The sequence below is a fragment of the Eleginops maclovinus genome, chromosome 18, assembly GCF_036324505.1.
Source record: "Eleginops maclovinus isolate JMC-PN-2008 ecotype Puerto Natales chromosome 18, JC_Emac_rtc_rv5, whole genome shotgun sequence".
Classification (NCBI taxonomy): domain Eukaryota; kingdom Metazoa; phylum Chordata; class Actinopteri; order Perciformes; family Eleginopidae; genus Eleginops; species Eleginops maclovinus.
This window is the reverse complement of record NC_086366.1, coordinates 11379667-11397837: the sequence shown is the minus strand read 5'-3', so window position 1 is coordinate 11397837 and position 18171 is coordinate 11379667. Positions and strand designations below refer to the sequence as shown.

The 18171-nt window shown below is 39.1% G+C and overlaps 1 protein-coding gene and 1 long non-coding RNA gene across 2 annotated transcripts in view; one reads left to right on the top strand and one right to left on the bottom strand.

Annotated features, from left to right (window-relative positions):
* The window catches only part of LOC134879721 (uncharacterized), a 53417-nt gene that overhangs the window by 478 nt on the left and 34768 nt on the right, over positions 1-18171 (top strand). The gene's annotated exons all lie outside the window — the stretch shown is intronic.
* Positions 604-6558, bottom strand: aipl1 (aryl hydrocarbon receptor interacting protein-like 1). Its single transcript, XM_063907316.1, has 6 exons — positions 6321-6558; positions 4892-5071; positions 3715-3903; positions 3158-3334; positions 2931-3072; positions 604-2599 (listed from the first exon to the last, which is right to left on the bottom strand). The coding sequence occupies exons 1-6, from the start codon at positions 6423-6425 to the stop codon at positions 2400-2402; spliced, it is 993 nt and encodes a 330-aa protein (XP_063763386.1). The 5' UTR covers positions 6426-6558; the 3' UTR covers positions 604-2399.

The following is an 18171-nucleotide window of genomic DNA, read 5'->3' as shown; positions in this document are numbered from 1 at the left end:
TTTCGGTTTGTAAACTGACAACAAGTTGTGTGCAGGCTGCATTGTGCAGGAAAATGAATATGTTGTTGATTTGTACAACATGTTGTTGTTTTGATGTATATACGTTGCGTTAGGATGACAAGTGAATGCATTTTTATTTGATATACTTAATATGTCCATTCACTTAAGAGGTTTATCAACATTATAAACAAAACATGTTGGAAAACAAGGATGGATCATACAGAAAGAATGGGTATCTTCTCTTTTTAAACCCAATTGGGTAAAATGACGAAATACTATGTTTTTTTTGTTTTTTTTAAAAGTATTGTCAAATAAAATAACTTTAGCCTGTGTGGCTTTTGCAGATGATATTGAAGATGGAAAGCTATATTTTGTAAACTGCTTACTTGTATGGCTGCCAGTCAAAATCCATTGATGACATGCCAAATGACTTCCAAAGAAGGCTTAGCTACTGTTTGGGTGAGGTTTCTCTCAGCAAAACATTAGCCATTTAAGAAATGCAGGAAATAATGTATTAGTAACTGGGTCTTTATGAATTATTTATCAAGGATTAAGTCCTAAACAAGGAGCCAAGAAACATACAATAAAGAACATTATTTATTTATTTATTTCGTTCACAAACGTTTAACATTTACAGGTTTTTATTTTGAATACACTTTTGCCTTACTTCCTGTATCACATTTGCTTTCTCTGGCTAACTTGAAACAACTCCTGTTGGAGCAGGGGCACAGAGCCCCCTCCTCCTCCTCTTCTTCCTCCTGCCTCCTCCCTTTCTTTCCCTCTTTTCAACATCAGCACCAGTGGTTTATGGAGGAAAGCCAACTGCGGATTGTGCTGCTATGCAGAACTTACTGTGGGCCTGTGTTTTAGTCTAGGGCAGGGTTTCCAACGGCACAGCCCCATCATATAAATCTCCTTCATCGAAGTCCATTTTCTAAATAGCATTGATGGTATTAAAGTGTGAACATAAAGAAAAGGTTTTACCGGCTCAGAGCAGAGATAAATTGCCTATGGTCTCTAATGAGTGCTGTATCAAACCACAGTTTTAGTCTCCTTGTTTACCTTCCCAAGATTAGGCACGACTCAGCAGCAGGAACTGCATTAGCAAGGTGTTTGTAAAGGGATGGATGCTATAGCTTGAATGTTTAATCATGATCCTCTGTGTGTCCCCCCCCCTTCTTTGATCTGCTCCTATTGATTTTCTTCATCATTAGACTGGTGCATTAGAGTCAGCCTCATTTCCCTGAGTGACTGCTATGCTAGGCTGTGAACTGTGGCCATGATGTGTGGGGGGGGAACAGTGTGGATCGTGATGAATGGGGATTCCCTGAATGAAACTGAACTCTCTGTGCGATGTCATCCTATTGATCTAATACTGTATTTTATGTCAGTGCACAAACATAAGTGCATAAAAATGTTTTCTTAATGCATTTCCCAGATGTATTAGTGTTGTCCTCTTTGCATTACACTGTTTCTTTCTTCTCTCTTGAAAATGTACAGAGGAAGAGAAAAGAAGGAGACGAGCAATGCATCCCAGATTATTTTTTTTACGAGCCCCTAGACCGTTCATGAAACTGAGAACGCAGAGTATAGGCTCAGAATTATTTCTCCAACAGTGAACCATTAAAATAATCATGGTCAGAGCACCACCTTGTGGAAGGCCAATGAGTTTACAAGACTAAGAAGTTACATGTCAAATCAATATACAGTAGATAACACTTAGGGAATAACTACTTTAGTAATTTAACTTTTTTAGGTAAAATAATGGCAAAGTGTGACATGACTTTTGGTGGTGCTGTTGGGAACATTTTAAACATTGAAATCCAATTTGTTTTTTATACATGATCTGGAAAAAACCCACAACAATATTACAAATCAGAACAGTAGCAAAGGAAGACATTTGTGGAAATACACTTATGCACTCCTTTTCCGAGAATTAGATGGAGACTGATGCCATTTTCCTGTTTGAACGGTTAATGTGTACGGACCTCAAGTTGCTTTTGATTTAACCACTAAATAAATCTATAATCTAATGTGTTTTCGTGCTTCTCAATGCCTTGCTATATGGGAACACATTCAATACCAACAACCACATTAAGCACTAAAACATTTCCTTGAAATGCAGCCAATTTAAGTAAGATGACAAGTGTGCAAAGTTCTTCATTTTTGAAGTTCATTTCATATTTCTGATGACAAAGAAAGACAGGCAAAAAAGAAGCAGCTCATACATCCTCCTTATATATCTGGGGGTATCTCCCAGACCTTGTGAAAGTCACTGCAGGGAGTTGGATTTGTTTGTTGAAGGTACAATCAATCTTGGTGATTTGTGTTCTAGCATAATCCTTTTTCTTCAGCCATGACTTTTGTGATTCTCCAAACCTCTGCTGCAACCCCTCCTCTCAAAACATGCCTCTGTACTTGTTCTTGTCCTCTTGGTTCTTTTCCTCCATGCGCATATTAAGCAAGGCCAGTTCCCTCTTGACGACCTTCTTCATGCCTGGGTCCAGGTCCAGCACCCTGCTGAAGTCCTGTCGAGCCTCCGCCTCGTTCCACACTTCTGCGTGGGCCTTTCCTCGCAAGAAAAAGGCTTTCATGTCACCTGGAGTAGTACAAACCATGCATGTTTGACAGCTGCCATTTTCAGCTCTGCACCATTCAATGAACAAGATGTGAAGTGAAATGTTTTCAACAGATTAATAATTTTAGTTAATCTTTTCCAACTTTGATTATTAACACATACACAATAAACTGTACATGCTCAAATACAGGCACCAGATCTTTCATAGGTCATATGTTCATAGACACGTGAAACATAGACTTAAAGCTACCATTAATATGCTATGCAGCTAGGAAAAGGCTAAAAAGAAAACTGTAAGGCTGGAAGGCATAATGTTGTTATCCCACACATCCTAGAAGTCCCCGAGTGTTACCTGGGTGCTGGTTGATGATGTCCGTGGTGTGCTCGATGACCTCGTAGTACTCTTCTGTGCGCAGTAGACACTGGCAGTAGTTGAGCGTTATGGTGTTGGCCATCTTCTCCAGTTTCAGCCACTGGACCTCCCATGCTTTCTCCTGTAGAGGATCAGATCCATGTCTAAACATACTGTTTTTAAGAAGTGTTATTATTAGTGTTAATTCAGACCACTTGTTTGATCACCTTTGTCTGAACGTTCTTGATGCAGATGATGGCCTCCTTGTACTTTTGTGTGGCTTCTTGATAGTTCCCCTGTTTGTAGAGCTTGTTCCCTTGGCCGTGAAGCACAGGCACCACCTTCAGCCTCTCCTCATCATTCATAGCCCACGTCTCCCTGTTGTACTCACTGGGCTTCTGCACCTGTCAATCACACCGTAAAAACGTATAACCTGCTTCCCTTGGCACCATGGATCAGTGTTTTCTAAAAACAAGTTTATAACCCTAAGCAAACCTTTTGGTAAGAAAGGCTAGATGTGAAGAGATTCATTTACTACATCATAGCTCTGACCTAACCAAATTTGACTGATATCCCTATTGGCAAAAAGAAAAAAACTAATAATATTTCTGACTAGGCATGTTTTATTACACACAAAAATCTGCTTTTTGTTATATTTATTTTGAAACTGTGAAAAATGTGGTCAGCATACTGCAGTTTGACTTTGCATTTTTTCTCAACAATATCTCTCTTTGACTGACTCAGACCCAAATGGATCTCTGAGGTTGTGTTCCTCCCTTCTTACCCTGAGCAGCTCCAGGACAAAGTAGAGGGGTTTTGGTTCCTTCATCAGCTCATCCAGGTCATCGTAGCCCAGGCTGTGGTAGGCGAACATGTTGGCCATACCACATGTATGAATGTGCCAGTCGACTGGGTCTTTGCCTTCTGCAATGCGCCTCATGCTCTTGGACACCAGTGGATAAATGCCAGTGTGCTGGAGAGGAGAGAGATCACATTTTTATTAAAATATCAAAATGAAAACTTGAATTAGGCTTAAGGTGACTGAGGTGTTAATATTCAAGCCTCTATCGAATTATGACTCATGCACTTGCTTCTTAAAGAGGAAATTGGTGTTGTGCTCCTCAAACTTCACTTACCCCTACACAGGGAAATCTGATTAAATGTACATTCAACTGATTAAAAATGAGTTGTTTTACATTATCTCCAGTCTATTTCCTCAATAAGCATGGCATGTTTGCCCTCCACTGGCGGGAAATGATACTGCACAGCATACAGTAGTCTGTGGAGTGGGAGGTGCCGCCATGTTGTTCAGACAGGAGTGAATAAATGCTGTAAGCTCATTCAAATCTAATCAGAGATGAGGTGAGTCAGGAGTGCTGATTCAGCAGGATCAGAGCCGATGAGGGATAAATGAAGCTGCTGCAGATTAATGAAAGTGTGCCCAAACCATCTGTCTGTGACAGTGTGCGGCACACAGAATTGCAGACAAAACCCAAAATAATAGATCTATGATTCTCATATAATCGCTGTTTCATATATTCTCATATTCATGGGACAAACAGCTTTCATAACAGGGAGAGGCCAAACAGAAACATTACAACAAAACATTACTCACAAAGAAAATATGCAGGGAATTCAAAGGGAAACTTTACTCAGTAAATCAGATGTTCTGGAGGCAGTGTTGTTGATACACACATACTTTATAAAACACGTATTTTATTTTATTATTTTGTAATAATTCACGGAGCCTGATGATCCAGTTATGAGCAAATCTGTTCTCTTTCAACTATGCTTAGAGGATACATTTATAATCTGAATACTTCTGTGTTTATTTTGTATATCATGAACAGGAGGATAGTTTGACTGTGCTTATTGTTTAAGTGTTGCATGCAATTTAAAAACAAGCAAAAAGGGAAACTCACAAGCAAGTTTCAACACAAACCATGATGTTTAGCACTCACAATGATGTCACACCAGAATTCAGCCACCTCACCGATCCTCATGGAGGACAACAGGGTTTCCCAGATGTCCATTTTAAACATGTTACCGATCACTATCTCCATGGGCGTCCCCACCACTTTGCTGTCATCTATCACGGTGCGCTCATCATCACACAACTGGGTGCGGAAGTGAAAAGTCACCTGAAGTAAAAAGAACGATAGAGTCGCATTAAGAGAGATTTATTCAAATGAAAACTAGGACAATGTGAGAAAGAGAGGCTCATAGCTCTTAGTGTTTGCTTAAATAAAGACTCTCAAATAACCCAAGGCAGATAAAGTATTAGGAATGCCAGATAGTGCCTGAAGAGCAATGATCACAAATACCATGAAATATTATGTTTGTTAAAAAGAGAACTGAGCAAACCTTTATCCAAACAAAGGTTTTATATCAAAAGCCATACACACAGCTCAGTTATGGAAGGACAGAAAGCCAAGATTCCCTGGTTTTATAACATCCAAGGAAAGTGATCAATTCCTAACTAATCCCATGTTTCATAATAAGTGTCCTCAAAATAATAAGAAAAAGAAGACATACTTTATTAATCCCTTACAGGGAAATTGCTTGAATACACAACCAGCACAGGTCAAGACTAATTTTATGAACCCAAGATGATTTGAAATTCCTGAATCGGGAACTTCCACTGTCAAAAGAAAGCTATAAAATACAGAACAAGAAAACTACAACACAGTCACAAAGCTGTAGTTCCTGAACATGGTGGTATGGTCTGTGCAATAGTGAGGCCACACATTTGTGTAGTTTCAATTTTCAGATTCAAGAATGGTTTTCGTAAGTCATGGAAGTGGAGACATTCCTTCTTGAGGAATGATGAAACACGAAGCAGATGGTTTAAAGTGTTTTTGAATAAGCTCTGAAAATATTTTTCTTATTAAAGCCGCATTGCGTGAAACATGTCCTTATTAACCTGTGCTGGCCACCAGGGGGAATTGCAACTTCATGAGTGTGCTCCCCTCTCATGTTCACTTGCAATAGCTTAAAATCGAAACTTAAATCCAAGTGATGAAGTCATGCATCATCAAACCTGATAATGGCCATGCTTTCCAGCAGGCTGTTAACAGTATGTTATATGCTTTTATTTTCCAACTCATTTGGGTGAGTCACTGATGCCAATGTATGATGCATGTTTTTGAAATCACTCCTGTAGTGGAATTAGCACATTATTATTCTTACTGTTTTTGTGATGGTCCACTAGCAGATGCAGATATACAAAAATGCTTATAAAATTGTATGCATTCCCCTGAATGTCTTAATAAAATGACATGTAACGTAATGAAAAATGACTGACGCTAAGCATCCATCGCGAGTAAATAAACTTCTCTTCAGTTCAGACAATGTTCAGACAAAAATGTAAGTTAGTGAAGGCCAAAATACCTTTGATCCAGAGATGCATTTTGGAATCTCTCCGGTCCCTCCATGCAGAATAGTTTTCTTGATTCCCTCAAAGCCCAACAACATTGTATCCTGCATATCCGACATCTTTCTTTATATGTTGATTTAAAAATCACCGTATATTACGATGCACATGTGTTTCACAATGTGTGGGGAACCATATGTGTAAAGGATATTGATTACTTAGAAGAGTTGTTGCTGGTGGATTAGTTTAGGCAGGGATAATGAGCTTAGAAAATTCTCCTCCTCTTCTTATCTTTTAATCATCTCTGTTGCTTTGTGCATCGGTCATCAACTGACCCCAGAACCATCCAGAAATAAGGAGAAACAGACAGAAACAAATAGGAATTAGAGTGATTACGTTTTTGGATTGACTACATATATATTTTTTGTTTCTTTACAGGGAGATGAATCAAAACCTGTTGAATGCAACCCACGACCAGAACAAAAGTGTGTGTTGGGGAGGGAGAGACATAGAAAGGAAAGAAACATAAATAGGTCTGCAAGAATAGGACATGGTTTCCATTCCAGAGGAAATTTCCTGGATTTATGTGGATGTGGGGATCTGAACAATACTGAGACGTACTGGTGCAGACAATTACTGTATGGACTCCTTGACCTTGTCTATTAAACATCTGTCTTCCATATGTGCAGCGTATGTGTGTGAGAGAAAGGCAAGGCTCCTGTAGTGTGTGCTTACAAAGTCTGCAAGCAGTTTGAGGAGGCAATTATTCTAAAACATTAGTGTTAATACCTTTATTCTGAACTAATTGCGCAAATAGAAAACCCCATAACCGCACCTTGGCAGTGCTCACAATTGTATAACTTTACTGCTTTGTGTTTCCTAATTCACCATGGAGTATCAGGCAAGGCTGCAGCCTTATCTCTATTCAAATAAGACCTCGGTGTCCTTGGAAAGAGCTGCAACATACTATCAAGTTTGCCTTTTTTTTTTTTACTCGTGTGACAAACAGGATTGAGCAACAGTTTGCTATGTACTTGGCCGCTCTTCCAAGTACAGGCAATGAGCCGATTCTACGCCCTCGTGTGGAATAGTTGGGTAGTGTAGCATGAGTTTTCCCTCTTCTATCATCACACCCGGCCTGACATGTTTGTAAAGCCCCTTTTGAGGCTACACAAATAATCTTCGTTTGACTTCATAATTCTCCTACAACCATCTCAAACACTACAGATTGTGACCGATAGAAGTTGGTAGCAGGGTGGGGAGGTCCCTTCATGGGCAATATCCCTCTACTAATATTTTTGATAGTAAAACATAACAATTGGGTGCATTGTTTCTCCGCTCTCTGGATTGTGCTCCTCCTTTCTTCTCTGGGGAAACACTGGGCATATGGCAGGGTTGATAGGTTTGTGTTGCTATAGTAACAGCCCTTTGAATAATAATTTTATACGTGAGTTATGAAATGTAAAAGAAAAAGTGTCACCCTTGTCTATGAACATTTCATGAGCTTGCTACTGGCCAAGGTTTTGGTTTGGTGATTTAAAGTTTTCTGTGTACTGACTTCAGGCCATTATGAGTGAGTAAAGCTAGAGCAGCAATACATCCTACCTGTTGGAAAGGCAATGACACTGTTGTGTGTTCAAGGGCTCAGGCTTTGTGTCAGTGACTCATGATGCTTGCGTCACAACGCCTACATCTCTCTGCGCTTCCTTTGTGTGTAAAGGTGCATGCATATCTAGGTTTGCTGCATGTACATTGTAGCGTGGGGAAATCTAATGTCCCAGTTTGCTGAAGCGCATGCACACACATCTTCAACAGGTACAGCTATAAGTCGTCTTGCCAGCAGGAGGTTCACCCCAGTCTCTCATATTTAGCCCTGCTGGAAACCCGTCCCTGATGCATTAGTTCCACTTTAAGCAAGTCATGCTCTATTTCTGGAAAGTACAGTTGCGGATTTCCTGGGGAGGAGCCACTCCCTGTGAAGAAGCCATTCATTCATATACATAACTCACCGGGGAAGGCTCCTTCCATGACGCACAACATATACGCACATAGCATAATGTTTATGAATGTGTAAACCTTTTATGCTCCTGCTGTGGGAATGAGGCACACAGAAAGAGAGAAAGACAAGATCCTTCTTTCTCTCCCTATCAGATTGACATGTGAAGCTGACCTAGCAGATCTAAAAGGAAGACAAACGTGCAAAAAGAGCAGTGTGGGGGTCACTATGCAAGGTTGGAAGACATACTCCACTACATTTATTGAGTAAAAAGGTAACTAGCTAAAGGGGAAATAATATGTACATATTCAGGTTCACGTGTGTGTATTGTAGGTTTGGGGCATGTATGTTTAAATGATTTTATCTTGGTCTGTTTAGATGAATTTAATCAAAATGTAATCCGGCCTGCAAAGCTCCTTTTTTAGAGCCTGTCTCTTTAAGCCCCCTATGGCAATAGTACAGTCCGCTCTGATTGGTCATTGTTCCAGGGTCTTCCACATCTGTGAACTGTGTGTCTGCATCGTTATTGCAGCAAGGGATGATGGCACTGTAGCAAACGTTGTCCTTTAAAAGGACATTGTTTTTACATAACTACCTTATTAATGGCCTTGTTGGCACCGTTTCTGTAGACAAAATGAATTAAACATAATGTTGTCTTTGTGGAACGGGATACCTTATCAATATGAACACTTCATTTATGGAAACGCATACATTTTTTTCCCTCGCCTGTATTAAATGTAACAAAACACACTGGCTAGTCTGACGTCATCACAATACCTCGTAACAATCTGGAGGAAACTGTTTTTGAATAAATGTATAAGGTGTAAAACCTACTTTATTTTATATAGACAATGCTAAATAATAATAGTAAAACACACTGTCATCCAAATATTAACTGGACTTCAGAAATCAACCCTCATGTGCTTCTTTAGAGGCTATAATTTTGCAACAAGAACTGAAAGGTTTAAGGTATTGTAGACTGCGATGTAGTTTTAGTTTAGAAGAAGAACTTGTACATTTACCAGTATGTAGTCTGTGGCACAACAAGGCGGAAGAATATTTCTGCATCAGCAGCCATTGTCTTCATGAACACAGTATTATCAGTTGTTGGTTCTTGCTTGCACTACTCTGTCACTGTTCTCTGCTGTTTAATTTAAAGATGAAAAAATGTACTTTAGGAACTGTAAAGAGACTCTCTCCAATTTGTGCATGCATACAGACTCATAAATGTTTGTGTGACTGGAAGTCATCCAGGACTATTTTCATGTTGATGTCAGTCATAACTGCAACCCTGAAGACAATAGTTATTTACAAGTACAAATGCATTGCAATTATTTCCTGCACACATCGGTTCACCAAATAATCCAAAAGAGTCAATGATGGTTGTTATGCAATTTCTTAACTTCCAGCTTATTCACGCTGGCTTCTGCAGTCATAGGAGTAAATGTTCAGGATTCTGATAAACAAGAACAATAAAAGTGGTGTTTTTTACTCTTCTACTCCACCAGACCAGGAAGAGAAATGTTGAGGATTTCCAGTCCATAACTCATATTTCCTCCAAAGATTTGCAAAGGATGAGAAAGATGGCAGCAGTTCAATCAACTGTGTGCCTTATTTATTAAAGGGGCCAAAATTGAGGAAAGCTATGCAGTCAGTCAACCTCCATTCATAGATTACAGATGTCTGTGGTATTGCAAAGCTATGGTAAAATGTGTCTACTTTCTTTCAATATAACTTTAGTATCACTAGATCATGCAGGTGATAACCATATTGTTTCTAACTTGTGTTATGTTCCACCGGCACATATTTCTTAAATATCATTGTAGGCCGAACAAGGTCACAGATCTGGAAAGACTGCATAACCAATGGCAGCCCCCCAAACATGTCTTACAAAGTTCTGCTGTTAGTCAACGAGACAATAAAGACTTTGTTCTATGGCTAGTTTAACACAGGAATAGACCTTTAATCCCACATAACAGTATTAGTGTTTCTATTTTTAACTAATTGGGAAAACGTCAATCCAGGCCATGTAGTCATCACTACTTAATTCTCTGTTCCGTTTCTAAATCCTGCCTATTCATGTTGTAAAACACAGCCCTGAGATGCGTAAAGCAGACAAGCCCAAGCAGAGAAGGTCAGAGGTCAGTCACGTTCTCTAAACCACTGAGGCAGAAGACTTTTGACCCTGCAGTACTTCTTGTGGCCTATAAGAGTACTGCTGGATAACTCATTATATGTGTGTGTGTCTGTGTGTGTGTGTGTTTGTGTGTCTCTCTGTAGCTATCCTGACTTGCAACATTCTCAGGAACAGCCTGCCCTGCAGTGCTGTGAAGTCAGGCAGTGGGTAACGACAGGCGAGAATTTTCTGGTATGATACATCGGCTCAGATTGTGCATCAGTTGATGCTCATAAATTACATGCATGTTTCACTTAATGCAGTCTCTATAAGGGGAAATAAAATAAACATAGCTCACTAACTGATTATTTCCTCTGGCATTCTATAGCCTGTAATCTGTGAGCCTGGGCACAACGATCTGTATTGTTTTACTCCATGGCTCCGTTCTAATCCCCGCTCTTCGTCAGAGCCGCTGGCCTTTGGCTCTGCGGCTCTTCTCAGCCACAGTTTCCCCTGAGCGGGCCCCTGGCGTCCTGCTCTCCGCCTGGTCCCGACCTTTAGCAACATACCAGAACACATAGCAGCCAGGACAAAGGGCAAATGCACACGACACATAGAGAGACTCATACAGTACATACCGACTCCTTGTTCCTGATGAACTAACTGATGCAAAGGTGTTCTCTGTGGCACAGGAAATATTGGATCTCGGTCTGTGACGTACAAGAGAATTGTTTGGATAAAATAACTTGCAGTACGTAATGCTTTTTCGCTGACAGTCACCTTCACGGTTTACCCAATCACATGAGCTGGGTTTCCCATTGTTGCCAGCTATAGGGGAATAATGTGGGAAAGAAACCCTTGGGACAAATGGATAAAGGAAACCCACACCACATGTAAATACATACTAATTAATAACATAAAAAAGTTCACAATATTCACGAATGGATGAAAGTGTAATATAGCACTCAACCATAAAGCTTGAAACCTCTTGTTGAAGTTTCTTTTTTACATGCTTTTATTTATTTTTTATAATTATTAAGATACTAACATTTTGGGCATGTCTCCATGCTTAATAAAGAATCAAAATAGGAAAACCTTGATCAAATTAAAGTTAATAGAGGCAGAAAAAGTACATCAACTTCCCAAAGGTGTATATTTTCACAAAGTTACTGTTTTAAAACATTTTAAAAAACACTTAACTGTGTTTGAGAAGCACTGAGCATAGGACTGGATATGAGACCTGGATTTTACTGCAAAGGTTTTGTGTGTCTTCATTTACTATGGAAGCATGGGAGAACAACTTAAGGGTAGCATGGTCTAATTATAAATGGTAATTTTGAGGGTGAAGTATAATCTTTGTATTTATGGTTAAAAAAAGGAATTTAGAGAATGCATATCTTTTGCTTCTTCTCATACTGTAGAACACCACATACTGATTCCTGGAGGCTGTAAGGTGTCGGTGGTAATTGGCAGTATAGTTTTGATGAGACAGTGAGAAAGACAAGACCTATCCTCCTCCGCCCATGCTGGGAGCTAATAGAGCTTATTGACCTAATAGACCTAACAGACCAGCACACAGACCTGTATGCAATTCTACTCTTTACCTTCAACAACAACTCAAGCCACTTTTAAGAAATCCATGTCTATCATTCTAACCCCTGACATTAATTGAATAACCTTTTATTATGTAATTTGTGTCAATGCAAAAATAATCTAGAACAAATGGGTAAAAACATTAAGGATTTTGCGTCCCAGAAACATTACAAAATGAGTTTTCCCTCTCCCAGTCTTATGCATTGTCCTTTACACTTGTATCATATACCTCCTTATATTATAAACATTTAGTATGTAATCTACCCAATAATAGCAGCCACATGCCCATCACATGCTAAATATAGAAATTAAAATAGTTGAATAACATGTTCTGCAGTTGTTATTTAACCTGCTACATAAGTGCTGTTAGCCAGCTTAATTACCCTAATGGAATCGCTCTGTCTTAGGGTTATATTGTCTCTTGCAGTATCAACTGTGTTTCTAGTTTTCCAGTACTGTCCACGCCTACCATTAAGTCACCCTCTTATAAAATCCTGCCTATGCTACCGTCATTACTCATTGTTTTAAGTAGTTTTGGGCTTTGATCAGGCTATTTGACGCCACCATATTGACCTTTTCTGCTGGGCCAATAGGGAAATGTGAGAAGGAAGAAGGATATTGAATGTGATTGAAGTGTGGCCAAAGAGTGACATGATGGACCTGAGTATTTCCCCAAACAAGCCGGTTTAATCTGTTGGTTGGACCAGGTCAAGGGATTGTACGTGTACTGTTTTGCAGCCATCCTGTCTGACCTTAATACACTTAACCTGGCCCAGTCCTTAAGACAAACCGTCTACCTGTTTAGAATCAGATGTATAAAGCTTCAAAAAGAGGCAGAGCCCAGCCTGTATTGCCTTTGAGCTTGCGAACTAAACCAAGTTATATGAATAATGCATCAACCCTTGCCTTACTGTATCAGAGACCATTGTTACACTGCATGACTAAACACAAACCCAGTGAACTTTGAAGTCTCTGCGAAAGCTGCTGGAAAAGATTATCCACCCATAGGCCCTGTTTCAAATGTAATGTAATTTCCTAATGTAAGGATGACAACTCTAGTAACCAGACGTTGGAGCATAAAGGCGAGCAGACTTTGTGAATGATGGCTTTAATGTGGACCATGTGCTGTCAGAGCAAGTAGGGGCTGGGCTGCTCTGCTCTTCATGAGCCACTATTGACAATTTCCTCAAGTATTCGTGAGATGCATACAGAGAGGGACACTCCCAGATACACACACGCATACAGTCACGCTCACACACAAGCACTTTTTCCATCCTAGTAAGGTTGTCTCATGCAGCTAAAATCAAAGGTCAGTTTGCTCTCACATGGGTGCTGCATGTGGTGTGCAGACACACAGACGGTACACTTGCATGCACTTCATCTTCTCACTCTGTCTGTCTTTGTATAAGTCCTATGCTTTTGATTGATGCGCGCTACACTTGCTTTTTGCTACAAAAAAAAAAAAGTTTGTTCCATCCTTTGTTTCTTCTTTCCATCCTTCTGCCTTTTTCCCTTTCCATTTTCTTGCTTAGTTTTTTTAATGATTTTATTTTGTTCCTTCTTTTCTATTTAGATCTGACATGTTTGACTTCCTCTTCATTCTTTTATTTCTATTTTCTTCTTCTTATCATTTTGTTTGTTTGTATCTTTATTGTTTGTTCCTACTCTTTTTTTCCCCCTCTGACATTAAATCTTTCTTTCTATCTTTCCTACCTTCTTTCTCTCAAATAAAATACTTGTTAAAGCTGTTCTCAATTGCCTGCTTAAAACACCTCAAAGCTGACGGTGGTCACGGGCATGCATCCAAAGGATGACTCCAGAGGATAGGTTCAACCTCCACTTCTTTACTTGAGTAAAATTAGAGGAAGCTCGTGGGCGTTCTATATTCAGTACTAAAAGTAAGAAGGAACTAGCAAAAGAATCTTCTTTACAGCATATCTTTGCAATCCTTTAGGTTATTTTAGATTTTTTCAGCTTTACGAAGTATCTCTCAATGGTTGACATTTATTATTAGTTTATTTAGATGTAAATATATATTGAAGTGGTTTTCTTTTACGTTTTGACAGTGAAAAAGGACATTTGTTAAGCTAGAATGTAAGGATGTGCATGTGGTGGGAGTTAGCTTGAAACAAGTGCATTTTGTGTTTACGCAAGAAAAAGCGATTCATAGTAAAGCCGCATTGACGTCTGCTGAGATGTCTGTGGGAGAGGCTTCTTGTTGGTAAATGGAAAAGGAAAGCAGAAAAATGTTGCTATCTTTATTTTTGAATGTGCCCACAGAATGCCTGCGTCTATTACGAGCTGAACTGTATCCAAAAAAGTGTCAATGTTTGCTGTTCCTCCCCGAGTGTTAATAAGCAACAGTAGCTTGGAAACCCAAGACGGCCCCGCGTTCACCGCGTTCTGCCTCTCTCTTACACAGGATTAAGTTGTCAAGTTAAATTGAACTCGGAGCGCTCTCCACTCAGACAAAACCCACTTGAGGTGCAGACCGTCCAGTTATTTATAACTCTGTTGAGTAAGCCTCCACTCGCTACAGCCCACTCCAGCACATAGACATGTATGGGCCTCTGTGTTTAACTTTATGACCTGTACTCCACTCATCAAAGTGCTTGTGTTCTACAGTACGCTCTTTAGCCAAAAATGTGTGGTACTGTATGTCCTTGTGCCCATTACAGCTTTTAAATAAAATCGTCTTGCCACTCAGACCTTCCAAAGAATTGCATAATGGGCCTTCACTGAAGAGCACCAGACTGACAAGAGCACATTTACTGACGTCACCACACCCACACTTACAGACACACACGTAGTGAATTAGCAGCTAAGGCAGCAGATTGCCGAAACACAATACGAGTCCTCGTTCCTCTTTGTTACAATATTCTCCGTCCCACTCTCTCTGCATTTACCACTTTCTTTCTATTTTGCTTCACAGCCTACCTATCTGGAACTGCAGTCTATTTTAGGAGGGCTGTGCCGGCCATGTATTGGCTGTAATGTTTAGAACACATAATGAGTAGGGTCCCTTTGAGACAGGATGCATACTGGGTTAGGCAGCACAGTGAGTGGGTGTATGCTACTTTGTTTAACCTATCATCCCCTGGCTATATATTGGACACATACAGTATATGATATGTTATCTTTATCTCTGATATACAATTAAAGATCTCTTGAATTAGATATGCAGAGTTAAATATTAGATTATTGGTGCAAATGCAAACAGCTTTTCATTTTTTTTTTTTTTTACCCCTCTCTGATTTCCATCTGTTCCACACAAAACTGTACATTTGGCTAAAAATGGGATCCAGTAGTGTGCTAGTATACCTTGGGTACTCATGATTCATGGTCATGTCCATTATGCAGTTAAATATGACAAAAAGCTCAGACAGTTATTGAAGGTTAAAATATATTGGTTTATTCATTGGTCATTTATCAAAGCCGGGGATCCATCCCCCCCCCCCCCAGCCATAAATCAGATGAATGAGACAAAACAGAAACCCATGATGATAGATTACCTAGATTTAGAATAACCAGACCTCATCACATTTAAGCTGCAGACATTTTTACAATAACTCCATGAGTGAGTTGCTGACATTTGTGTACATTTCACAAACTTTCGTGAATATTAGTCCATGTCATTATTTCCAAGGCATTTGCACTTTTTCGATCTGGAGTCTATTCATCTGTTTTATTTATTGTAATATCCATTTATATCTAAAACATTTGAAGACAAGTTCAGACAAAATGTTCTCTGTAGACAATAACGAAATGTTTTTAGACTATCTATTTTCAATGATTAAGTGGTATACACACTTTCAATGAAATTGCATTTTTTTTTTTACTGAAGAGTACTCTAACAGCTTCAACACCACTCCTAGTTCACATTTTCATCAGCTGAAGAAAAGTATTTCTCACTTAAAAAAACATTAGTGTGTCACTGTTGCCACAAATATATTCTTCTCGGGTTGTACTTGGCAAAGGCTCATGTGTGAAGCATTCATTTTTAATATAACTTGCCTTGTTGATTCTGATAGGGTACATTTTATTAGAGCATTGTGTTTCAAGAGATGACAGTGCACCTGGGACTTCATTAAAATAAACTTGGAAGAAAACCATTATTCTAGTTATGCCTGGACTTAATTTAGAAAAATGACACTTTTTATCGACATGTAGATTGCCAAGGCCAAACCAATTTAAACACAGATGGACATTCTTTACCTAAATGCATTTTAAAATAGCCTGAATTGTCTTCTTCAGATGAATTGAGACTCTTAATATATTGGTACAATGTGGACAAAATACAATATAGTTGGCTCAACATATGATAATTACCTGGAAACTGAACAGTTGATTTATAGAAATTACTTTATCATTCATTCAAATTTGTAATGTTTAGTTTTGTCACAACTGTTGTATTTTATGATTGAAATTGTTTTGGGATGTTGTCGCCGTAAACCAATCTAGAACTAAAGGCGGACATGTTAGATTTTAATACAAGAAAACAATCCATTTAACAGATTTCTCAAGTTATTAATACGAGATTTAGAAAAAACACATGTTGATCAGTGTGAGGATTGTGTTGTCTGATAGATCCTCGTTTATTTCCTGCTTACTCAGGTCTACAAGATACACTTTCCCCCCAGGGACTGAAGGTCAGGGAGGATTGTGGGAGCACGTAGTGCAGAAGACTGTGGTTGCGTCACCTCCAGTATTGAGTCAGGTGCGATCCCAAAGATCTCACTGCCAGCTGCCGTCGAGGCAGGGATAATCTGCCTAAGAAGCTTTCACATGATTTTACCCACAGGAAAGAATTTAGGAAAGGTTTGTAAACCTCTTCAGACCTGGCCTTGGATCTTCTTCCTGCTTTGACTTAAGAGGTGAACAAGGGATGTACAGCAGACACTACACCCGAGAATACAGAGGATACTATCACCTGTTCCAATGAAGTCACTCCTGCTACACACACAGACACAAACACACATCCTTGTGACTTAATATCTAGGATATGTGTATCTTGTCCATTAGGGCTTTGTTCTCTTTCACTCCATTAGTCATTCAATTGAAAGCACCAATATGAGACAAGAAGTGATAAGGAACAAAGATCTTATCTAATGTCCTGAGGGAAAATATCCCTCCAGCAGATAGAGCACATGCATGAAAAAAGACTGCAGGACGTCTCTGACCTTCTCTAGGAGCGTCCGATGAACTTAAACAGATGAAGTTAATCTACTAACAGATAGGGGTCAAAGTCAATGGTCTGATGACTACACATGCTGTGCAAAGATGTGACTGGTATTACATATTCCAAAGGGCACAGGCAACCCTATATCCCTGGAGGAAAAACTTTCCCCGTCACTTGTATGTGCTCGGGCAGAGCTCAGACTTTTGGCATTTGAGGGCACTGCAGATCAACTTGATTATTTTTCTATAAATGGAGATTAACCTGACCCTATGCTATAATGATATCATAACCATTTAATTGACGACAATCTATCAACAATCTTTGCTTGGCAATGTTTGTTTTAAGATGATTTACTTCTGTCTACAGATACATTTCCTTCAATAGATTTATTGCTTCATACAACTGCTTACTGCATGTATTGTTATTGTACTTTAGGGCACAAGTGTCAGTCAAGACCGTAACCTGTCCACAATGGAATCTGATATTGGCCACATTTCATAAACAATGTGCAAAATTTGGATTTGTGCAATAAATCTGAATTGAGCAGTTGTGAATGTAGCTTTACTAACCTCTTGTAGATGCCAGCCTGATGTTGATTACAATTGTCATGTTGTAATAAAAACATTGAAATAATTGTCTAACCACCAGCAATCTTTAGTTAAAAGCAAAGTCCATTTTTATTGTGGATGTTTTATCATGTCATAGCATGAAAAGCCCAGGCGTTATCAATAGTATTAATGACTGCGTTCAATAGATGGCTCATTAAGACTAAACTACGACTCACTGATATAGATTACTGTGACACCGCAATGTGCCATTGTAAGTGTACCAGTTTCACCTGTACCAAGTCCAAGTTTGCAAAGTAAAGAGCCAGTATATATAACTGGTATTAAATTAATTTTAAACTGTCTGTGTTTTATCTGAGCAGGTTTACATGGAAATTAGTCTATTAAATAACACAATTATATTTTAAGTCCATGTTAA